Below are 25,760 nucleotides of genomic sequence, written 5' to 3'. Positions count from 1 at the left end.
TGCCATGCGTGTGAGTTACCCCACGGACTTGCAGGGAGGACTGGTGTGGAGTTCATCCGTCCTGAGGAGGGACAAACGGCAGAAGCTATTGGGAGCAGACTGACTGAGACCCCCACTGCCTGCCCCCCCGAACCGTTCAGGGGGGGACAAGGTAAAAACCCCGGGATCAGGGCTCTGAGCCCGGGAAGAGGGGAGGGGTGGCAAGAAGGTGTTCTTAAAAAGGCTGATTGGACTCTTCATTTATATATTACTCTGTGTTGTTTCATTTTGGTTATGTTTTGGGTTTTTGGGGGATGTTTTAGTTGATGTTGCATTAAATTGTTTCTCTGTTTTCTTCCCCAAACCGAGTGGCCTGGTCTGTTTGGTCCTGAACCTTAAGCGGCAATTAAGCCTCCCTGCCCTTGAGGAATTCTCAGCCTCTTCGGTACTCGAGGCTAATCGTGGTCTTTGTTCCCTGATGGGCCTAAACCACGACATACAGTAAGCATGAAGAAGTAGTGTCCATCTGAAGAATTTTGTTCTTGCAATGTAAAAAAGCAGATGCTACCTAGTATATAAGATGAGAAGTTGTCTTCATAGGAAAAGACTGAGTCTTAAGCAAAACAAACAGATTCAAGGAACCTGTAAAAGTAAAAGAATCTTGTTTGATATTAGGGGTAACTTATCTTGGCCTGAGTAGAGATTATGTAAGTGGATCAGATAAAAGAAACCAGACATCAGCAATCATTCTTTCACAGGCAACTGCAAGCTGGAAGGCTATATTTGTACATCAGTACGATGGTAAGCAAGTGACCACTCTGCTGAAAGGTTTGCCTATCTAGAAAAAGACAGATTTAAATTCCCATTAAGCTATGGTATGAAGCTTTATTAAGCAAAATCATATTTTGAACATAGAGGAAGGATACCATGAAATGCTCTGTTTGAGAATACCAGCTGAAATAACAGAAAAACAGACTGTGACTAAATCGCCTGAAATGTCCATGTTTAGTTTTAGTAGGGTAAACAGAATATGGGTAGATCTGGGAAAAGAGATTCTGAGAGCACAGAAAAATAATTTATGAGCACAACTTATGAAAACGGAGTTGGTGTCCTTAAGGAATGCTATAAACATGGGCTGTGATGTCTGAAATCCAATTGTCAGAAGTTATAGACTACCATATATAGTAGAAGTCAAGCAATCTGTCCTTGAAGGGTTTCTGAACAGTATTATGCTGACTCTCTTAAAAGTGCAAATAACAAAGTAAAACTTTATAACTATAAAGTTTTTCATGACCACTTGCAATTTAGTTTGCTTTGTGGCTAAATATCAGAATTTGCTTTGACATGTTGATGAAATTAAGTCAAGAAAACAGTAAAATCAATAAGGAATACTGTATTCAGCAAAGAAATATTTATCAAATGATGGATAATATTTATTAACAGAAATATAAGAATTGCATATATATAAAAACATATTGGAAAAGAAATCTCCTCACATTCTACCAATAATTTAAAGGTAAGGTGACTGCAAAGAGCTCAGACATTTTTAGTCCATCTACTGTTCTCATTTGTATGCTTCTTTGATACATACCAAGAATAATTAGGAAAAACATCATTATTAAGAAAAGTACATTTGTCTTTATATTAAAATGAGATGTTTTATAAGCTATTAAAAATGATGGGAAAACCAGTTCTTGGATTACTTTCCTTGCCTGTGACATATGTAGTATCTCTTTCTCCATGTTTTTAATAGACAATATATTTTTTTGGCAGCCTCCACAAAGAAGTTAGTCATTAGTAACCAAACATTGATAAAATCTTTGCTAATAAAGGCATCAAATTTAAAAAAATGCTTTTCAACAGCCATATGGTGCAATTTTGTATAGTGTTATGCCCAGCATAGCTATCGATTCTCATATTCTACCTGTCAGCCTATAATCAGGCTTGTTTTCTGCATACACACATTTTATTTTTCTTACATGAGTTGACATTAACTGCTAGAAGGTTTTGCAGCGATATATCTGTAGTTTTAAGTTTTCACTTCTCTTTCTTTTAAAACAGTTGCATAAATAAGAACAAAAGAAGACAGTTCTTTTTTCATTCTCACTGGCTGCTGTACTAAGTGAAGTTTTAATCCTTTCACATTTTGCCTTAAGATTCTGAGTTAAATATTCTTCTTATGCAAACTTTCTGATTCCAATGCATTTGTATATCAAAAGCATCTTGTGTGACATTTCAGACTTTAATTAAATGTTTACTAATTATCTGCCAGAGAAACAGACATATCCTCATCACTGGCTGGTAAAATCATGTGTGTTAGTAAAATGAATGATCTGAAAGTGGAGTAACTTAAAAAAATGTCAAAACGTGTAAATATTTTCTAGTAAAATACACCTGAAGCAAGCAGATCAATGTTTGTTTTCTGATTTTTAAAAAAGTTTCTGACAAAGATTTTTTTTTTCTTTCTAAACATGTAAAACTTATTGCAGACTTAATTATGGAGCTATAGTGCATATCTGTGTATTAACACATTATGAAAATGTCAGGAACATTAAGTCCTTTTAAATAATTCTGTAGTCCTTGTGCCTAATGAGTGCACTAGCCTCAAGACAACTTTCTGTTGACAGTTCATTTCTCAGCTGTTTGATGTTAACACAGCTTCAAGAGAGCAGCAGCTGGAGTTGTACTCCTATTAACAGGAGCACAGCTGACAACAGCAGCTTCTCTTTGAAGTCATTAGAAAGGAAGACAAAAGAGTAAGGAGAAAAAAAAAACGAATGAAGGAAGAACAGAGAGAGCATATGAACTCATGAAGGAAGTTATGTTTATCTGACACAAGAGCTTGGTGCCTGCTTACAGAAATAAGAAATTACAAAATTCTAGCTAATCTGTATATATTTATAGAATTCATTCCCCAAACACTGGACATATTTTTGGTTTACAAGTATATATAACATTGTATTTTACATTAATGTAAATCTAAATATGCATATTAATATGGACAGTCATAACAAAAATTTGTATTATTTGGAAGGGAATCTAATTACCAAAGAGACATAGAAAAATAAAGAGCAAAATTAAGGGGAAGAAATTCATGCTACAGAAAGGGGAAAAGACTCCGAGGAAGACTAAGTGGAAATGTGCAGCTAAGATGTAACTAATTTTAGATATAGTATCAGAGTTCTGCAAGATATGTAGTCTTTCACTACTTCTATCTTCACTACTTCAACAGCCAAGAAGAAGTCCAAATTTTATCCTTTTTTTTTTTTAATCTTAGCAGAAATTAACCTGTTCACTAAAACTGTGGAATCTTGCAAGTCGGGTAAAGCCCCATTTTAGGGGTAACAAGGGGAATGAGAGAGCACGTATGACTGGTTACTGAGACCCAATGAAGAAAAAGTGAGTGTAAAGATTTCCAGAAATCATTTAAATATTATCCCAAATTCTTGGAGCTATCCCAGCTCAGTGTCAGGATGAGAACAAAACCCATAGCACTGCATTCTGACTCTCCCTTCTTCCCTCTCTTTGCGTGTGTGACAGGAAGCAAGGAGCTGTGACTAGTGCATGGAGGTATAGGTAACTAGAAAGCAAACATATATATTTCCATAAAGTACAAAGATAAATGTTCCAAAGAATGCGAAGTGCTCAAATACTGCTATAACAAAATTATTTTAATCACCTCAAAAATATGGTATTAAAAATTTTCCACAGAAACTATGAACTGGTAGCTGAACATCTATCCACTTCCTCAGAAATTCATTTGTATTGACAAGGAAAAAGATACAAATTATGAAGTATACACTATGTATTACTTTTTCTCCTCGAAAAACCACAATGACTGCTTTTAATATGATAATAAATTCATTAAATAGAGATACTAGCTTGGGTTTATGAAACAAATCCCTGTAGAGCAAAATTCCCTAAGTTCTACTCTTCGTTCTGATATTATTTTGCCTTTCTTTTAAAATAAAAACCCTTTACCCCAAATGTACTCCCGCTACTCTTTCAAAGAATGACAAAATTTGGAAGGGCTCTTTAGAGATTATCTAGTCCAACCCCCCTGCTCAAGCAGGTCCACCTAAATCAGGTCACACAGGAACACGTCCAGGTGGGTTTTAAAAACCTCTAGAGAAGGAAACTTCACAACTCCTCTGGGCAGCCTGTGCCAGGGCTCCCTCACCCTCACAGTAAAAAAGGTTTTCCTTATGTTTAAGTGGAAAATTTTGTGTTCCAGCTTTTGTCCATTACCCCTTGTTCCATTACTGGACACTACAGAAAAAAAAGTGTTGCTCCATCCCCTTGACATACATCTTTTAAATGTAAGTATTAATAAGATCCTCCCTCAGCCTCCTCTTCTCTAGACTAAACAGCCCCAGTTCCTGTAGCCTTTCCTCATAAGGAAGATGCTCCGGTCCCCTGAGTATCTTGGTGGCCCTGCGCTGGAGTCTCCAGAAGTTCTCTGTCCCTCTTGAGCTGGGGAGCCCAGAACTGGACACAGGACTCCAGATGAAGCCTCACTAGGGCAGAGTAGAGGGGGAGCAGAACCTCTGTCCACAAGGGACATTGCTGACTCATGGTTAGTTTGCTGTCCATCAGAACTCAACACTATTCTAGGAATCCCAATACATCCAAATACAGTCTAGCTCTAACGTGACAAGTGTAGAAACATAAAAGCAAAGGCAGAGAGATCTCCTAAAAATTACCAAGTTTAATATGCTTTTCCATGCACTTCCATTTTAAATGATGATTGTGAATGGAAGTGTGGAATTTCTGTTAATAACTAAAGCTTAGTAACTCTGCCTTAGCCGGATGGAAACAAACAGGAGAGGATATACTGCTTGTGTAATCTCTGTATAAAATGCAATAGAGGAGAAATTATTTTAGATTTGTTTGTAATTACTGGAAAGCACAGATAGTGAAAGAGTTGGAATGTGATTTTCCGTTACAAATGCACACTTGATGTTTGCAAAGATCAGCAAATTCACTATGTGTGAAATAGTTGAGCTGTAATCTAGGCAAACATCATCCAATGGTACAAATTGCATTTCAAAGTTATTCTAACCACCATCCCTCCTCAGTTTTGTAAATTTTCAGATCAAGAAGCATTTCCAACAAGTAGAGATAAAATCAAATTTCATGCTGTTTGTAGAAGTACAGTACACATACCCAGATATTCAGAGAACATCACTTCCTCCTGAGAATAGCAGAGGGACTTCCACGTTGGATTTGCATTTATTTATCTATTTTCAACAAACATGCTTACTCAGGGTTTATGGGCAGATAACTTTAACTTTGGCTGGAAGCCAACTGTTTTTCAGTGATGAAGCAAACAAAATCATTAGGTGCCAAATATAATCAAAGTACTTCCAGTGACCTTCCTTGAATTCTTGAAGGACAAATAACTCCTCTTGAAATAACTAATACAAAACACTTCAACATAAAGAACTGCCACATCACACTTATTCGTATTCATCAAATTCTGTAGCCATTTAGCTTAAATGAAGTGCAGCAACAGACCAGATATAACATACAAGAATTTGAGACAGCATTTTTAAAAGCAGTGAACATAAATGTTCAATCTGAGGCTACAGTGTTTTCTTTCAAAGGAAATCTTATATAGATAATAATAAAAGGCATAATTACGTAATGCCATGAAGCTTATACTACTTTTAACCCTGATTTACAAATATTTTACAAAGTGCAGATTAATTCACATTGTTTATTCCCTGATTAAAATAAAAATAACAAAAAAATATCAAAATAATCTATATTAAGTCAAAAAGTTTAATTTGTGTAGACAAACCCTAGAAAGCTGCAGTGATTATGTGTTTGCAAAGGGCAAAGCATATCTATCACACAGATTGCACAAACATTTTTTTTTCTATCTCTTTCTGAGTTCAGGAAGAAATCACCTCACTTTCCAGGTTTTCTATTTGGATAGAAATTAAAAGCTAAAATATATAACAAATATTCAACTGGCTGAGAAGACTATTTTTCTTGCTGACTAGTGAAAAGCATACAGTCTCAGAAGTTTATGGTATACACTGAGGAATGAAATATGCAGGCAAGAAGCAACATTCTTATCTAGTATTAACAAGCACACATCCAAGTCTGCAAGGACACTCTCCGAGGACCACAAAAGAATCCTCTGAAGTGTGAAATCACAGTAAACAGTCTGAAATATGGCAAATTTGTAGAAATTAAGATACTTCTGCAAATCTAAAAATCTTTGGAACCAAGATTACAATTATAATAAGAAGAGAGTCTCAACCCAACTGCAGAGAAACTGTTTCTCTGTAATAAATCGTTCAAAACTTCTTAAGCATTTGTATTTTAGAGCTGTAACAATTATTACTGGAGTCATATATTTACTGTGTTCTTTCTTGTCAGGAAGCAGCATTTCCAGTTGTAAGTTATGTTTTGCTCAATGAGTCATAAATTAAAGAACTTTCCACAAGAACACAAAGAATGATGGTTCAAATGTTATAATGCATCATGCATTAGAATACCAAAACGCTTCTACTGCATTTTAATGACTCATTTTGCTGCTGAATGTACGCTAAAGCAGCTGATGTACAGTGAAGTTAATAAGGACCTGAAGGAGATAAACCCGATACTTAACTTCAAGTATCGTTGGTACTCACTGTAAAGAATTGTGCCATTTAGAGCAGTTGTTTTCACTGTCAAGTATAGAGTCGTCAGATTGCTTGTTTCCTGCCCAGATGCAGTCCTGGTCTCAGATACAGATGTCAGAGAAGGTAGTTCCAAGTAAGAATTTCCAGTGAAAGATGGGAAAAAAAGGGCTGTGTCTGAAATAAACAAACAAAAGCTAATTGTATTATTTTATTACAAAATAAGGTGAGAAAATATTAGATAATCAGCAAAGCACATTAAAAAAAAAATCTATTCTTCTAAGTACCTGTAAATAGTGTAATCAACTGTATTATTCACAGAGCATATGTACAAATTCAAACATTAATTTCAAACGTTCAAAGTAAATATGCAAGGAAATGAAAATGTTCTAGCAACTGCATATTACCAGAATTGAAAAGATATTACAGGAAGGACTATTGACAGAAGATAAAGTTCAAAAGATATTAATAGATTTTTAGATTTACAGATATGATCACACATAATTTTTGTCCTGCGACATCTCTATGAAATACTTCCGGTCTACAGTTCTGACAGAATCACAGTTCTTCATTTAGAGGATGCTCATATGTTCTTGGTTTGAAATCATCATGACGATGCAATTGAATAGTACATATATTTTTCCATTTCCTATCTTGAAAATAAACACTCTTAAATGAAAAAAAATAACTGTGAAGGCTTAACATTTGTAGCATTTATTGCATTCATTACCTTTGTCATTATGTTTTTGGGATTTTTCCCCTGTAGCTGTAATAATAATGCCACTCAAGAAAAAACAGAGAAAATCTAACGGAGGTTAAGCAGAATGTCTTTCTGATGTCTAAAATGTCCTAGTTAGGCAATACTGCTTAAAGATTGTCCAAATTCATTGCCAAATTCAATGATCAGCATGAAAAGCAATCTGAGTTTGGGTAATATTTTTGCAACGGAATGTTTAATTTAGTGAACTAAAACTATACAATGGATTAGTGGCTGATGATTACATATAGGTCATGACTAGCACGTGGATATAATTTTTCAAATTTTTATTCACTTTATTAATTTTTTCTTTATTTGTGAATTCTGCCCCTGGTTTCTTCTCTGCCATTTGAAATGGAATTAAGAAGAGCCTAAGTGGGAGAAAGCTAAACAGTGGATATATCCTTGAGCTTTCATCTTCGCAATTGAGATTGACTACAGGAAGTGCAGATCAGAAGAAGGAACACAACTTCTACAGGTAGCACAATAAAGCAAAGCTGCCACTAAAAGCTTTTTAAACACAAGACACCAAGAAAAAGCTTCTAACCAGCAAGAGGAATCAACTGTAAAGTATTCAAATTCAAGCACTAAAAAGAAGTACTAAAACAGGACACGGCCAGTTGTGCTTTCTGTGTCCCATATTGCAGGGGAGGGAGATGATTTGAGTAGCCTCAGATCCTGCAGGGAATAACTTCAGGGAACATGATCTGACAGAACATCCTCTACAGGAAAATGTACCCATGAAAACTTGCTAGAGCACTCTCCTCCATTTGGCTTAAAAATGAACTTGTATGTGTCACAGGCTATCAGGATAAATTACTGTTAATTATATTAGTTTTTAATTTTCACTTCTGTAACTTTGTTCAATTGCTACAATTTTTTTTTTAAGTACACAAATTCTCTCATTCCTTAAATCTCAGAAAATAATAAAGGTAATTCCAAATAAACTAATTGTGATGCCAGGTGCCCATCAAAGCCACCCTACCACTCCCACTCCTAAGATGGATCGGGGAGAGAAAATACAATGAAAGGCTCATGGGTTGAGACGAGGCCAAAGAGACCCCTCAGCAACTACTGTCAACGGGCAAAAGAGACTCAAGAAAAATGGATTTAATTTATTGTCAGATTACAGAAGGGTAAACTGTGCCCCCCCCTGCTCAGAGCCCTGATCTCAGTGTTTTTACCTCCTCTACCACTGAACGGCTCGGGAGGGCAGGGTGTGGGGTTTTCAGTCAGTCTATTCCTGATAGCTTCTGCCATTTGTCCCTCCTCAGAGCAGGTGTGCTCTCTACCAGTCCGTGGGGTACCTCACACACATGGCAGCCCTGTACTGGCTGCTCCGACGCGCACTTATTTCAAAGGCTGCAGCTCCTCTTTGCCTCTTGTGTGGGGCTGCTCTGCGACGTGCAGGCTCTCCAACACGGCCTGGGGACCATAGCTGTCTCCCCACACAGTCCCTCGCCCGTCCAGGCTCACTCACACGGAGCTGCTGTAACTCTCGGTCCTGCCATGGATCTCCATAGGTTGCAGGGGTACATCCTGAATTCTTGCCACGGCTTGCAGAAGGGTCTCTGGTCTATGGCTTCTCCTTCCTTCCTCCTTCTCTGGCTGAAGGGTCCACATGGTCACCTCCATCTTGTATCACTCTTACACCTCTTGCTAGCACTTCAAATTCCCGTCCCTAAATAGTGCTGGCAGAGGTGCCAGATTGGCCCAGCCGGGCCGGAGGTGGGTGTGAACCCAGGAGCCAGGAGGAGAGTCCACAAACTCTTCACTGGGTCTTCATGGTAACTCAATTCCCCTGTTACCAAGCAAAAGCTGCTCCTTGCTAAACCAGGACAACTGTGTAGGTATCCCAAAGGTGTCTGTAGTAATATCCATTAAATAGAGTTATCTTATCTTGCATCTAGTAGATACACATTTTAAATACCCTCAATATTTGTCAATAACAAACAATTAATTATCATTATTTCTGGACTCGACAAAAGAAAAAAAATCTAAAAAAACATTGTTAGGAAATCTCTGATATTAGAATATCGTTATTAAAAAAGTAAGAAATACCATCATTCTAAGTGAAGATCTAGTGAAGTTGCTACATTACAGAGATAACTGTAGATCCGTTACACAAAGCTATGGTAAATAGTAGTACAAAAAACCCTAACACAGGATTCTGACAAAGGCAACACTCTACAGACCATAAAAAAAACCACCAAGGGTCTCAAACATATTGGTGAGAAAAATAATATGTTACTTCTGAAAGCTGTACAGTTCATTCATACTCAGAGTATGTCCTTGTTTCAATAAGCAAAATGGCTTCATGAATTTTAGTCCCTAAACTCTGTGTTTTAAGAGACACAGGTGTCTAAAATCTAAACTGATCAAACAAGCTTCATCTTTAGATACTTAACTACATCAGTGGTCAAGAAGGAGCATAATACAATAATTAACCAAATTAATATATAAAAACACATTGTAAGTACTAAGGTATAATCAACTATGAGTAACATAATAGTTTTACAGAAGAAATTTTTTACAATGAGTGTGGTGAAACACTAGAACATGTTGCCCAGAGAGGTGGTAGGTGTTTTATCTGTGGAAACATTCAAGGCCAGTTTGGATGGCAGTTTGAGCAACCTCATCTAGTTGAAGATGTCCCCGATTATTGCAGGGGGATTGGACTAGATGAACCCTTCTAACTCAAGCTATTCCATCATTCTATAGTACTAAGTATTATACTTTAATGTTCTAACTGAAGGCTTGACATTTCTACTGAAATCAATAGGTTATCTGGGATATTATTGACTATAATTTTCATAACAGTACGTTGTATAACAAGAAAATGTTGAGAAAATGTTGAGAAAATTTCTATTATAATCCCATCTTACTTTGTCTTAGAAAGTACACAGCAGTAAGGGGAAGAATACACTTCCACTGCTAGTAAATTGGCCTCTGTCTATTTCCATTCCTATCTCTAATTTTCCATAGGTTGTTTGCTTTTTATGACAAGTTTGGCTTAGTACTGAATTCTACTTAATTCTACTGAATTCTATTAAAATAGAATTTTAATCTTGAAGAAAATAAGATCCATTAACTGCATCAGCCATTGTTAAATAAATTCAAAAGGGAAATAAGTAACACTTTTAATAATCAAGATGACTATGAGAAAAAAACTCGTAATTAAAATACTCTAGTAAAGGAAGTAATGCATTCATCTTGAGGTAGAAGAAAAGCAACCAAACATCTGATCACACTGTCTACAATCTGAAGGGTAGATAACTACTTTGAAAATCCTTGGTCCTCTTTAACAATGAGGACAAATGGGTAATCCTAGGATTTGATTCTCCTCACAATAAAAATCTAAAAGACCAGATGGCTCATGACCTAAACCCACCTATTTCTCTCCACTTGCTAGAGGGTCACTAGCTTAGCTGTCAACAGGTACAGCAGCAATTTCTGAAATAAGATGAACAATTCTCACATTTTATGTGTGTCCATCAGAGCCAAACGGCCTCCTGGAGGATTTGTTTTAGGTAAAAACAAATGAATACAGTAGAACTGAGTTTAAATGTTAGAGCTGTGAACTGAACAGGATATCTGAATAGTAAGGGGCTTGCACTTTGAATTTAGTGTTTATATTTTTAAAGTACAGGGGTAAGTACCCTACTACAGAGACCTGAAACTTACAGATAGATTCTGCGCTTGTTCATTTCCATAATTCAAAAGACTATAGTAAAAGTATGGATGATAAAAACTTTGCCAACAAGTGCCGCAAATCTTTTCCATAGTACCAAGAATGGAAATATCCTCAGCAGATAAAAGTCAGTTTAACAGCAATATCCAGCGACTGGATGTGATTTGCTGTCTGTCTCATGGTCTCAAAATATCCCAGGGAAACAAAACTAATACCCTCAGTGATGCATTCTTTTATCTCAAGTTCACGGTGGGAAGAAAATAAAAATGAAATAAATATGATATAGAAAATTCCTAGGGATTGTCTAGTACATACAAATTCTTACTTGGGTATTTCATCAAGCATCACACACGCAGTAGTACAGAAACACCATAACCATTTCCTCAATGAATGTAACTTTAGAAATCTATGAAATAATTGATTAGATGAGTTCAGCTGTTTCCAGACAACAAAATATGGAACAAAATAAACGTTGCCTTTGCTGCTTTCATTCATTTGTTTCAATGCACAAAAGCTTTCTGCTTGCTGTAAATGAACAACTACACTATAAGTCAAAAATCCTTATGGCATAAAATGTACAAGTTTTCCTTTATCAGCTCAGCCTGGTGCCTTCTTGATAATGCTCTCTGCTGTCAACTGTCAGATCTGAATTCAGATCACTGAATTAATCTCTTACTTTGCAGATTGCTAGTGGCTTCCAATGGCAGAAAGGCAGCATATTTAATCGTGAAGACACAGAGGAAGTACTGAGAGGCAATGAGTCAAATAAGCAATACTTTAAGACAGGATATATTTTAATTTTCATTGAAGGAAACTGTCATACAAATGGAGCAGTATTAGAAAAAGAGTACAAAGATTTCTTGGAAAATAAAGCAGATGATGTTATCAGAAGTCTCTTCTGAATTTTCCAAGCAGCCTGGTAACATGCCTCTGCAAAGGTACAATAAAACACAGAGACAAGGATGATCAAAGGGATAGTTCCAGAGTGAGAAACAGGTCGATTCAACATGGATAAAATATGCATAGGAAAACATGAATAAGAAATGACCACTCTGTGTCTTGTGACACAAAAGCTAAGGGCACTCAACACTGTAAGGTCACAGGCTTGAAAAAAACAAGGGAATTATTAACAACTTTTCATAGAATGCATATTTATTTGGGGTAATTTATTGGCACAAGAGATTATGTAGGTCAAAAGTATTTAAAAAAAATAATGAATTCTGGGGAGCCCAGAATTGGACACAGGACTCCAGATGAGGCCTCATCAGGGCAGAGTAGAGGGGTAGGAGAACCTCCCTCAACTTGCCGGCTACACTCTTCTTCATGCATACCAGGATGCCATTGACCTTCTTGGACATAAGGGCACATTGCTGGCTCATGTCCAGTCAGCTATCAACCAGGACTCCCAGGTCTCTCTCTGCAGAGCTGCTCTCCAGCAGGTCAACCCCCAGCCTGTATTGGTGCATGGGGTTGTTCTCGAGATACAGGACTCTGCGCACTTGCCCTTGTTGAACCTCAAGAGGTTCCTCTCTGCCCAACAAAAACAAAATGTCCAACAAACCAAAATCATAGTAAAGCACTTAGATGTTCATATGCTTTGGGAAAGAGGAAGAAAAAATTGTTTTAATATTCTTATTTTGTAGCCCTCATTATTACTATTGCAGCTGTAAGTAGGGAAGAATAACGTTTTTTTTTTTTTTTTTCTTAGACCGTGCATTCCATCTGAAGGTCTGTACAACTCTACATCAGCAGTTATAACTGCACTAGTTTACAGCAGATGAGAATGCAGTATTTTCTACCAGCTCCTGTGTATCTGTAAAAGAAAGAAGATGACCTGTCTCTCAGGAAAAGATATACCTTATTCACTTAATGACCACAAAGCATGCTAAACATGCCCAGCTGAGATGCTATGTAATTATTAAATTATGTTATTTTGTTGGAAAATACATAGATATGGAAAGTAAGATCAGTTGTGTAAGCAGAACAGACTGATATGAGAACATAAAAAGGAAAATTCTTCATTCATATTCAGTTCAAGATGTTTTGAAAACAGTTATGACAGCAACACCTCAAGAAAAGGTATTAAAATAATCAAGAAGTTAAATACTGAAAAATTCCAAACAATCTAGTTGCTGTTAGTCTAAATCCGCAAACAAAATTAGCATCTTCTTAGATGTTTTTAGTAGCTTTGAAAACAAGTCAGTCATTTATCTTTTATTTGAATAGTTTCATCTCCAAAATTTATTACTTTGCTCCTAAGTGTCTTGGATTGTGAAATGAAAATAATGTTCCTAATTTATACTAGAACCTAATCAGATATACTTTACTACTTGCATTCAAAATAATGCATATGTGCTTAACTGTTTTCCTGAATTTGATATGAAAGAAATTGGGAAGCTATTATCTAATGTTTTTCTAAAGCCGAACATACTTGACAGGAAATAAGATCATCCTGCAAAAATACCAGAGGGTTTTTTAAAAAAATACAGATTTTTAAAACAGTTCAATCTAGGAGGGAAATAAAAGTCTTTTGTACCTTCATTTATAGTTTTAATCTCTCATAATTATATGGTAAAATCCAAGGTAGGCTTTGAATATCAAACTACAATTTACACTGGAGTTGTCATAATGCACTACTATACTTGATAATGAAAAGCTGGTTGTTTTTAAGGTCACTGTGAAACACGTTATGGTAAATTTTAATGAAGCAAGGACTTACAAAAATCTTTTGACATTCACTCATTAGTATGTTTGTTCTGTAAAATATCACAGAAGGTCTACTTGAACCCTAGCTTTCACGTTTTTGATTCAAGTCTAATGAACTGGTAAAAAGTGAGAAAAAAAGTAAGTATTGGTTCTCAGGGTGAAAAAGGCAGCTATCAGAACACATTTGGAAACTCTTACTTTTCATAATATGTCAGTGTACTAGAGATCATAATTTACTCATTGTCGTGACAACTGTTTGCTTACACAAATGAATGTGACCCAATAATTTAATCTTCTGTTGTTTTACAGACTATCAGAAAAATGTGTACCTATTTTATTTATTTGCAAATGCCATGTTTATAAAAAGTCTAAGTCCATCTTTTTGCTTTATGAGATATTGATGCATTTTCAATCACTTTTATATCTGTCAGTGGAGTTTGATTTTATCCTCTGCAATGGTGCTTGAACATATAAACTAACATTCCTATCCAAAAGAATAAGAAAAATACTTGATAAGTAGTTGGCTATAAAGGTTTCACTGGGACAAACATTCAGATTTTTTCAGTGTGTGTCATATTTAGGCAGATGAAAAGGAATCTTCCATCTAGATAACACTCCAGACTCCTGATTTTTTTCACTGTTGCAGAACCTGTTTCTCAAGCAGAGCTTAAAAACTATTGATGGAAACACAATTTTTTTTGCTTCTAATTGTTTATATTATTCTGCATCATTTATTATTTTGAGACATTGCACATTTTTTTATATGTTGCTTCCAACAACTATAAGAAAGTATCCGAAATAGTCTATCTTTTTTTCCACTTGTCTTAAAAGGGAAATTTTCAGGCCAGAAGTTTAGATAGGAAATACAGGCATAAACCTATCTGGTAAACACCAGTGCTAAAGATAGAATGGAATCATATGAAATTAGTATACAATATATTTCTTTTACTTAGAAAAGAGAAACATAGACATTTTTGAGCAACTTCTAGTTATTAACTATTTTACTAGGAAATCTTTCTGAATAGCAACTTCTACAGGGTATCCAAGGACCTTTCATCAACCTAATGTATTTGTGTCCGATGGGCCATCTTTAACGACAATTTAAAAATGTAGTAGTAAATAATATACCAAAAAAATTACATTATAATCATTGCAAGGAGTTCTGAGTCCAGAAGCATTTTGTAGATGTAATCCAGAGAAAGAAAAGTGATGAATACGTGAGGGAGAAACACCAGGCCCAGAAGAGAAATATTTGTCACTCATGGGAATAAAAGACAGATGGAATCCCTCTCTGAAGACTGAATATAAAGAAAAGAAAATTGTTCTGCTTGAGTGAACTTCTTAGATCACAGTTAAGTGGCTATATTAGAAGTACAAATCATGCTGTACAAGCTTTCTCTTCACTTCATATGACCCTATGGATCTAAAGTTTAGAGGAACAGTTCTTTATCAGGATACTACAGCAAGAATCCACATCAATTCAAGGACCTGAAAAACTAATTTCTGGTTACAGGTCGAGTGGAGCAATTGTCTGCTTTAAGCTTTTGAAAATGAGAGCCTGAACTCAGTAAGAGTATTTTTTTCTTCCCCTTTCCGATTTGGATCAATGCTTTGTACAAACAAAATACCATAGCACATGAGAAGACAAACTCTCTGGACAAGTAACTTTATATTTTACTTGACATTTGCATGTCTACCAAATCATTCATCTTCCTTAGCAAGCCAGAAATAAGAATTTTATACCATTTATTATATCTCAAGTAAAAGTTTAATGTTGTTCTTTTCTACCAGCAAACTCCTGAAAGTCATTTCAAAATGAAGCTACTGATGTTGCTGTTATAGGCTCTTTTCCCCCTTTTTCATAAAATCATAGACAACTTGGTAAACAAACTCTACTATCATGTTAGATATTGATTTATTTAAAGCTGAAATAAATCCACTTATAAATTCCATTGGAATATTACATTCACTGTTACAGAGGAAGCTTGTACAGTGAACCAAGATCAAAGCAATTTCTCAAGTGTACTGTCAGCAAGTTCACTGATGACGCCAAACTGGGAGAGAGACCTGAGAGTCCTGGTTGATAGCTAACTGAACATGAGCCAGCAATGTGACCTTATAGCCAAGAAGTCCAATGGCACTCTGGGATGCATCAAGAAGAGTGTGGCCAGTAGGTGGAGGGAGGTTCTGCTACCCTTCTACTCTGCCCTAGTGACACCTCATCTGGAGTCCTGTGTCCAATTCTGGGCTCCCCAGTTCAAGAAGGACAGGGAACTTCTGGAGAGAGTCCAGCGCAGGGTCACCAAGATGCTCAGGGAACTGGAGCATCTTCCTTATGAGGAAAGGCTACGGGAAATGGGGCTCTTTAGCCTGGAGGAGACTGAGGGGGGATTTCAGTAATGGTGGATGTCAGGAGGCTGGGGCATTCCTTTTTGCTGTTGTATCTAGTAACAGGACAAGGGGTAATGGAAGGAAGCTGGCACACAAGAAGTTCCATTTAGACATAAAGAAAAACTATTTTAATGTGGGGTTGAGGGAGCAGTGGCACAGGCTGCCCAGGGAGGGTGTGGAGTCTCCTTCTCTGGAGGTCTTCAAGACCCACCTGGACGTGTTCCTGTGTGACCCGATCTAGGTGGGCCTGCTTGAACAGGGGTGTTGGACTACATGTTCTCTAAAGGTCCCTTCCAACATCTACCACTGTATGATTGTAAGTAGAGGTGAGATGAACAGAGTTGAGTAGGATTTGTTTTATTGAAAACAACTAATGTCTGTGCTGCAACAATGGTTAACTTGAGAATAGGTTAAAAACTCAAATACTTCTAACTTTGTAATGTAAATTCAGGAAACTCTGAAAGGTCATTTCAGAATGACAGTCTTGGCCAAATGCAATGCAGGCAACAGAAAAAAAAAATAGAGCAGATAATTAATTTTGTAAAAGCAAAATAAGTCACGTGATTTTAGCTGCATGACTGGTACAACTCAAGAATAGGTAGAGGTTGCACCATGGATATGCTGCATCCAGTTTTTAATTGACAGTTTAGATAACCTTTTTAATTCTTTGCCTCCAGAGACCATGGTCCTGAACTGTGGAGCCAACCCTAAAATATGCCTTTACATAACAAAGCACAAATGCTATCAAACATTTTTCTATATGACATGGGACATTAGGATGGGAAATTTTATTTAAAGTCATTAACAGAGCTGAGCTAAGTTTAAATTTTAGAACTACTTTCACTACTTTTTTGTACAAATTTTTCTCAGCCTGATGAGCAACTGCAATTTTAAACCAACCTTATAGAAATGTCACAGCTCTGCCAATAACACTACATGGTATTATCATCCTTCAGTAAATGATAGAGAAAATAAGAAAGCGGTGGATAAAACAATACTGATATCACATTTAACTGCTACTTTTAAATAGAAGTTCCTCGTCAGTCTTACTAACGTTTGCCTACAAATAGTCAACTATGAAATTACTTCCTTTTCAAATCATAGATGAAAAATGAATACAGGAGGAAAAAACAAGGCTGCAATGAACTATCATTCAGTATAGCTCAGATACAGTTTACAGCAGTAGCAGGGATTATTATTCTTTTGAAAGAAACAATCTCAAGACACTTTGGAAGAGAGATAAAATCAAAAATATGTTAAGAAAATGTCCCAAGATAAGGAACACCTACCCTTTTATTTGTGGTATCTAATTATTAACAAAGGTACACTGCATTTTAGTACTGTCTGAATTTTCCTCTTCAGAACATATATTATTCTGAGTCATACCTCAGATATTGTCTTCCTAACACTCTCAGTGCTGATGGATTTCAGATAGGAAAATGTAATTGCTTTTCTGGGTTTTTATGACATTCATTTGCTAACAAATCTACTAAAAAGTATCACAATGGATGAACTGCAGGTAAATGATCCAAGACAGATTTAATCTAATTTATCTACTAAATCACTTTAATTAGTTTTGGACTGTCAGCTGTTATTTCTAGATTTTTAAATAAAAAAAGAAGAAAAACTCTCATCTGAAAAAAAAAAAGACTTCTATACACTTTCCTGAAGTCAAACAGCTTCCCACAAATATAAGAAAAAGGAAAAGCCCACTTCATTAGTATACTATTTTCAGTTTATAACGATGATAAAACACAAAATAACTAAAATCTGTCACCTTGAAAAGTGCTCTTTATAGTTATTATCTCATGTCCATCAGAGTCAGACATTGAGCAGTCTTAAGACTAATTTAAATTCACATTTATTTTAACACATGCCTATACAAATTCAAATTTACCATTTGGTTTGGTTTTCTACATTACTTATTAATGTCAGATACAGTAATATAAAGCCAAAATAAGGAGCCTGTAAGGCTAAGCATGGTAGTGACTTCTACCACAAAGTTTGAGCATTAACTATATAAATTATCATAAAATATATTTAGTATCCTATCATGTCTTGGGTCAACAAAATGACATTTTTTTTTTTCTTATTTCATGCACAGCATGTATATAAACAATAAATATCTAAAACTTCATTATATAGCATGTGCTCCTTTGTCCCTGAGCAACAACTATTTTGAAAGAAGCTTCATACTGATTTTAAATAACAAATGTTGTGAAATAAAGCCATTATTTCAACAACAAAACATTTTCAAAATTACATCCAAATATGAATTGAATTTGGAAACCATATTGTCATTAGTATGAACACATAGTAGTAGTCTTACTCTGTTACCATGTTGGCTTTGTTAGACTTTTAAAAAGTGTAAAATAGGAACAAGAAAGAAAAAATAAGAACATGAATACAGAATCATAGAATCATAGAATGGTAAGTGTTGGAAGAATCCTTTAGATATCATCTAGTCTAACCTCCCTGCTAAAGCAGGTCCACCTAGATCAGGTCACACAGGAATGCATTCAGGTGGGTTTTGAAAGTCTAGAGAGAAGACTCCACTGATACTTTCTCCAATCACCTAAGTCTTTCAAGCTGACATATTAATTTCTTAATCTATAGGGATATTCATTTATATGAAGAACTCTGTAACCTTTTTTATTTTTTAGCAATAAATTAATATATCTGCTACTACAGCAAACAATTGTGCCATGGAATAGAAAGTGTGGCAACTGAACTGATTCTACGGGTACCTGGAGACAAAATATGTTGATTCTTCTTTGCCTATGTTTGTGTATCAGGGACATAGAAATTAAAGTCACAGTAGATCAACAAAGCAAATAAATAATTTTTTTTCTCCTCAATTAGAGTAGCAATCCCTCTGTTTTCCCAGGGAGTCTGGGAAGCCATCAGAACAGTAGGTCGTGCAGCTCATGTATTAAAGCTCCACTAAGAAAAACATCAACATGGAGATATTCAAGTGGGGCAATGAGAAGGAATGATCTGAGATACTGTATCCTGAGATATGAGATCTGCATTGAGAAAGGTCAAGGTGGTAAGTCTATTCTCAAGTGCTGAATCCTCCAGTCAAGACTTGTATCTGGGGCAGATAAACCCACAATGAGACTCATGACCATCCCATTGATTTTTGTTGCTAGAAATAGCCAAACTGTAATACAGATGAAACTTGCATGTAGCAAAGCTGCTTATAAAAGTGAAATCCTGATGTCATAACCTTAGATTCTCTTAAAAACAGAGACTAAGATATGATGCTACAGAAGAAAACAGCAAATCCTGAAGATCTTCATATTTATCTTAAAACTTTAAAAAAAAAGTTTCAGCACATTTGCTGAGAATGATGAGATAAAGCAATATCAGATTACAAATAAAAAATGTCTGGATGACTCAAGAGTATATAGGCATAACAAAAATATAACAATCTATCATTCCTAATGTCAAAAGGAATAAAGGAGAGTATATTCTGTTAAGAAACTTGTTTCCACCAGCATAAATTTACAGAGGAAGCTCAAGAGCTCTGAACTCTCAGTAATTTCTCAATTCTATAAGCATCACGGGAGAAATTCCTGTTCAAAACCCTCATGTTCATACAGACATATCTACCTCTCTTCTCTCTATCTGTAAACATAAACGTAACTCATCCTTAAATTAATTGGATTTTTTTTCTTCTCACAAATACTACCATCTAATGAAAGAGCTAAAGTTTGACTTATCTGAAAAAGAACATCAAAGGACATATGACGGCAAGAACTTGCTAATATGAAAATGAAAACAGGAATATCTTTCTGTAAAGGAGTCACAGTTTCAGAAACAGTGGAAATGCTGACACTATACTCATGTTCACTTATGTAGTTCACTTAAAATGTTGCTGTTCTTCAGCTGCTCATTACCGTGCCCTAAGATAAGATCTAATCATATGAACCATGAATCCTTTCAATACATTTCAGTGCACAGTAAAATGTTAGCTTAAATCATCTTACAAATGAGATCATTACAGTTTCAATTTTTATCACCATGAATTACAATAATATCCTAAATTAGGTGAAAAATTAGACAGTGGACTCACACTTTACCCAGCCTCTGAAAAAAATATCTCTAAAAGTAAGCTTTTTGCTTCATGCATCTTTGTGCTTCCAAAACCTAAATAAGCATTTAGCTTTTTAGAAAATAGAGCACTTCACAGGTTTAAAATTTTGTTAGCTCTTATAGGAATCATGAAGTGAGTAGTACTGCCTTGGGGCAGGCATGTGGAAAACATAGCTTTCTAAAGCACCAGAAAACTGTTGATAGCTTAATTAGTCCAATATAGTAGTAATAAACCCCCAACACACACTCAACAAAAGCTTCTATGTCTTTGTTTCATGTTCTTATTTAATTTGTCCATTCTGCATCAGATCATATTTTACAATAGTATAATACAATGACTGTCATTGCTAAACTGTTTTTTGAGAGTTATATCTTTTTCCTGCAAATGCTGTTCTGATGTGGTCCTGCTCTGATTTTTTGTACAAAATAAATAACTCTCAAGTATGACAAGAGGTTTATGATAATTACATTTCAAGTAATCAAAGTGGTACAACTATTGCACACAATAACAGGAGCAAATTACAACACTTTTTGTTCAGTATTTTCTGTTTAGTAGGTAATTTTTAGCAACATGACCTTGTGTGAGTGTTTTTGTCATAGTTATGCAACACTTAATATGTAACTACAGCCTCTAAAGGTATGACATTGAATATTGACATAAAATGTCCATTGAAATTTCTCATAACAAAATCTGTAACAATATATTTCTTTGATTCTGCTACACATAGATTAGGATTAGATATTGTATCATGGCATCAGTGGAGCATTAATTCACATTTCCTTAGAACAGAGTTTCAATTTTTCAGCACAAATTTTGACCATGTGAAATCTGACTCATGCAAAAGATGTTACTAGAATGCTAGAATTTAACTCATAGAGATGGAACAAAAACCAAGAAAATTAACATTCACAGACTATGTTTGCCTAAACTCTATTGACCTTTATGCATCAGGATAATGCCCATCATCCACACTTCGAATCATAGAATGGCTAGGGTTGGAAGGGCCCTTTAAAGATCATCTAGTCTAACATTCATTGCTTGAGTGAGAACTGTTAAGGGATGCACAGACAGTGGATATTTCCACACTATACATGAGGCAGCTGGGAAATAGTCTGCATAATGTCACGCATTCATGCTGCATTCATTCCTGATGACAAGTATATTATTACATCATTACGGTCTTCAAATCATGGATAGATTCCCTGAAATGGAACCTAATGTCTAAATATGCAAGTGGCAGAATCTGTATCAATGGGAATTCTACATTTCTGAAACATTCATCATTGTAATAGATAAATCACACTTTATCCTCCCAAATAAACAGATACCACGTTATCAGGCAGAACTGATGACACATGACACTGAAAACAAACGGAAACAGTATATAACAATATGCAAAAGCTAAGACAGCAACTGAATCTGTGATTCTGTCATTCATTTAAAGGCACTTCACACATTGTTACTTTTTATCATTCTAAGTGGTTCATTGGGATATCACAGGCAAAATACATAAAGAATGAAAATATTATGGCAATTTATATATGAAATATATACAAGTGATAGCAAACACTGAAGAGTCTTATGACAGTGGATTTTGAGACTTATTGTGCATGACTATTTTTTCTATTGTTCAAGATAGATTTAAAATATTAAATCCAGAGGCTTCTCTATTTACTAACAGCAGTTTTTCTATTCACTATCTATTTACTAACGGTTTACTATTTACTAAAGTTGGAGAGGTTCCTTCACCACTAAGTAGTGGTAACAGAAAGTACATGAGAAAACATAGCTGCAAAGTTTTTAAAAGATCGTTATTTACTAAGAGAATCTCCTTGAGTGGCTGTGTGTAGATATTCTACTGCTGATGGGTATACCACAGTACGGTTTTTTAATACAAACTATGACAGAAAAAATTATCTGCACAGTGACCAAAACAAACTGGTACCAAGTTTTTTATCATCAAAACAAGGTAACACAAATGTTTTGATGAGAGGACATTAAATAGATGACTGTATCATATTCCTGAAATTACCCAAGCTGAATCATAGAATCATAGAATGGTAGGGGTTGGAAGGGACCTTTAGAGATCATCTAGTCCAACCCCTCTGCAGAAGCAGGTCCATCTCAATCAGGTCGCATAGGAACATGTCCAGACAGGTCTTGAAGACCTCCAAGGAAGGAGACTCCACAAGTCCTCTGGGCAGTCTGTGCCACTACTCCCTCACCCTCACAGTGAAATAGTTTTTTCTTATATTTAAATGGCATCTTTTGTGTTCCAGCTTCATCCCATTACCCCTTGTCCTGTTGCTAGCTACAATAGAAAAAAAGGATGTCCCGATCTAACACCCACCATTTAGTTGTTAATATTAATAAGATCCCCCCTCAGTCTCCTATTTTCTAGACTAAACAGCCCCAGTTCCTGCAGCCTTTCCTCATATTAAAGATGTTCCGTTCCCCTGATCATCTTAGTGGCCCCGTGCTGGACTCTCTCCGAAAGTTTTCTGTCCCTCTTGAGCTGAGGACCGCAGAACTGGACATGAGACTCCAGATGAGGCCTCACCAGGGCAGAGTAGAGGTGGAGAGGAACCTCCTTTGACCTGCTGGCTACACTTGTCCTGATGCATCCCAAACTGTCTATGCCCAATATCCATTCCACGATACTGAGCCATAAAACAACAAGCCGACATTTTGTCAGAAGCAGCAGGTCTCTCATCCTTGTGACATCCAGATATTCCACCTGAAATGCCTTCATTAGTCACAGAACTGTACTTTAGTCTTCAACCATATACTTCCAACCGTCTAGGTCATTTTCTAAAATTGACCTGTCTAGACACAGTGAAAACTCTCTGCAAACACACGATATTATAGTCTGTGTTCCCCTTACCTGAAAGTCATTTGGAAATGCTGCAGGGGGATAGATTCATTTATGAAGTGCCACACAGCTAACTTTGACATTTGAATAAGATGCAATTTCACAGAAACTATATAAAATAGGGCAGAAGATTCAATTATCGATGTCTGTTATCCAGTTCCTTCATGGAGGTATTGCCAGTAATAATAAGATATAACACAACCTTAAGTTTGAAATGTGGATTCATGGAGTTTGATAAAGCCAAATGCAAATATAAACTTAGTATACTACTTAACAGATAATTTTATTTAAATCCTTTGAAAGGGCTGTCATTTGCTGACAAGATGCTGAAAAAGCCCAGCAATACATGATACATGGCTGAGGCAGCAGCTAAATACGTCCAGTCACAGGCACAGCTGCTTAAGCAAATAGTTTAAGATATCTGGAATCTGAGATACTGTTAGTAATGGATGTTATTGTGAAGAACATGATAGACAGGAGGGGTTTTTTTTAAACTTTGCAGGTATTTGAGCCTGTTGGAATTGATTCTGTTATATTCATATGTCTTTAGCACTTGTGAAGAATGCACCTTGCCTTAAGGAAATCATGCACTGAGCATCTGGTAAAGCAGGCTGCAAGATGAGCTGAAACGAAATTTAGGCCTACTAGGTTACCTTTCCCTTAAAAAGACTGTGTTCTGAAGGATATGACGTACAAGTGGCCTCAATAAGCAGCTGCACATAAACTATTTAATCTTTATTATTATGTTTCAAAACAAACACAAGATGATTATACTTCAACTACTGCAGACTGTATATAATAGCAGCATGCTTTGAGCATGAAAATGAATAAAGCTAGCAAAATTTCTATTGTCTGTGGAAATGCAAGAGAAGACGGGGCAGCCTCCTATGCTTGGAGGGAAAAATGGTACAACCATTGGAAAGAGAACAGTGGTCAACAGGGGCTGAGAGACCTCTGCTTTGCTTGGGCTTTACTACCATGCAAAGATTGGCACTCACAATTTGTCAGAATTTCCCAGAAGTGAGAATGCAACAGCAGCTGCATAACCATGGAATATACTAAGCCTGCTGTCTTTGTTAGCCTGGGTTAAAGTGCCAACAAAAAGAAAGGGCAACGAAACTGGGAAAAGTAATTTTAAAAGTTATGGAGTACTTAAGTATCTGGTTATGCGATAGGGTTACACAGCACTTGTAGATTGTGCTATTTTTCTTCCCCATAAATGAAAAGCTTCAATGTTTAAGCAAACAATCAGAAATATCAGAATTGTCCTTACATGAGCTTCAAGCATATTCACAACATTTTTTGCCTTTTAATGCCTCTATATATCTCATGTCTTTAAAGAGCATCTGAGCAAAAAAACCCAAAATCATTTTAGTTCTGTATCTCTACTTGTATTCAGAATTCAGTGTTAGATTACAGTAACAGTGGGAAAAAAAAAAGGCTGTTGTTGCCTTAGGCTGGTGCTGCAGCCTCAGTGAAATGATGGTTCATTATCAAATTTCCTAGTTTGGTATCATTAGTGTTAAAAGAATCCAAATAACATCAATATGAATTATTCACTGATCCCACTTGAACAAAATGCAATAAATATAAAAAATAACACTTATATACGGTGGCATAAAACAATGGCCAATTGCTTAATGAGCTTAAGAACTACCTTCATTTTATATGGGAAAAGTAGTATTCTTATTCAACTGTTTATGCTCACAGGAATAGTCAGCCATGCATGTTAAAACAGGCAGCTTGGACACATGCATCTTCAGCAGCAGCCCAACAGGTTAAAACACAACACAGTATTATCTGGATGATAATCAAAATCTTTGCTTCAGGCTTTGAGTTTAACTCTCCCTTTACTATGGCATAAAGCTGGTTAAGCCTTGCTGACCTTCAGGCCACTCCCCTGTCACACTAAGCGCTAATGGCAACACCGTGTTGTAGAGAGGCTCCCAGAGCACTGGGCAGGAGCTTCTGCACTGCACAGCCAATCACCAGGTACCACGGGAACTAGGGCCAATCGGAAGCGGGTGAGGTAGATGGTGGGGGCTGCGGCGCCACTGCGCTCTGCTTGACTTCTTCCTACTCTGAATTGCCTCACCACAGCAACCACTGCTGCTGCCACTTTGATATCCCAATGTAAATGCTGATTATAGTGTTCCCCATGAAAAGCTGCTACAAAGGGGCTTCAGACAATTGTAAAGTGATTGCTTATGTAAGTGCTCTTACACTATTCAGTTTTAACAAAATTGAGCTCATTGCACAGAATACTTCCAGCAAAGTTAATGAATAGTTTTGGCGTTAAAACAAATTTTCTGCCTTAGGGAAAAAAAAACAGATTCACGTATAGGCATCTCCAAGAACATACAACACAAGCTTGCCTTCAGATTTAAAGGACTCTATAGACATATGAAGTATGTAGATTAATCTATTGTCAAATGCTTTTAAAATTTTGAATTGATCTCTCATTCTCTTTCTATAGTTTAAAGTACAGTTGCCTCGTTGCCTTCCCTCAGAAGAGAGATTCCTATCACTGAAGGGTAGTCTAGATCTTAACAGCCAAAGTCTAACAACTGAAGTAGTGTTCAGTGTCCTCCATTGTTACAGTTAAGTAACATTTACGGCACCTTTAGAGTACA

The 25,760-nt window shown here is 36.1% G+C and overlaps 1 protein-coding gene across 1 annotated transcript in view; it reads right to left on the bottom strand.

Annotated features, from left to right (window-relative positions):
* The window catches only part of EYS (eyes shut homolog), a 900,402-nt gene that overhangs the window by 160,263 nt on the left and 714,379 nt on the right, over positions 1–25,760 (bottom strand). The window contains exon 38 of the mRNA XM_061989098.1: positions 6,624–6,788. Within this exon, the coding sequence (XP_061845082.1) occupies positions 6,624–6,788 (165 nt within the window). The remainder of the gene's footprint in view (positions 1–6,623; positions 6,789–25,760) is intronic.

Source organism: Colius striatus, chromosome 2 (genome assembly GCF_028858725.1).
Source record: "Colius striatus isolate bColStr4 chromosome 2, bColStr4.1.hap1, whole genome shotgun sequence".
NCBI classification, from domain to species: Eukaryota; Metazoa; Chordata; class Aves; order Coliiformes; family Coliidae; genus Colius; species Colius striatus.
Note: the sequence above shows the minus strand (reverse complement) of the source record. Positions and strands in the feature narration are given on the sequence as shown.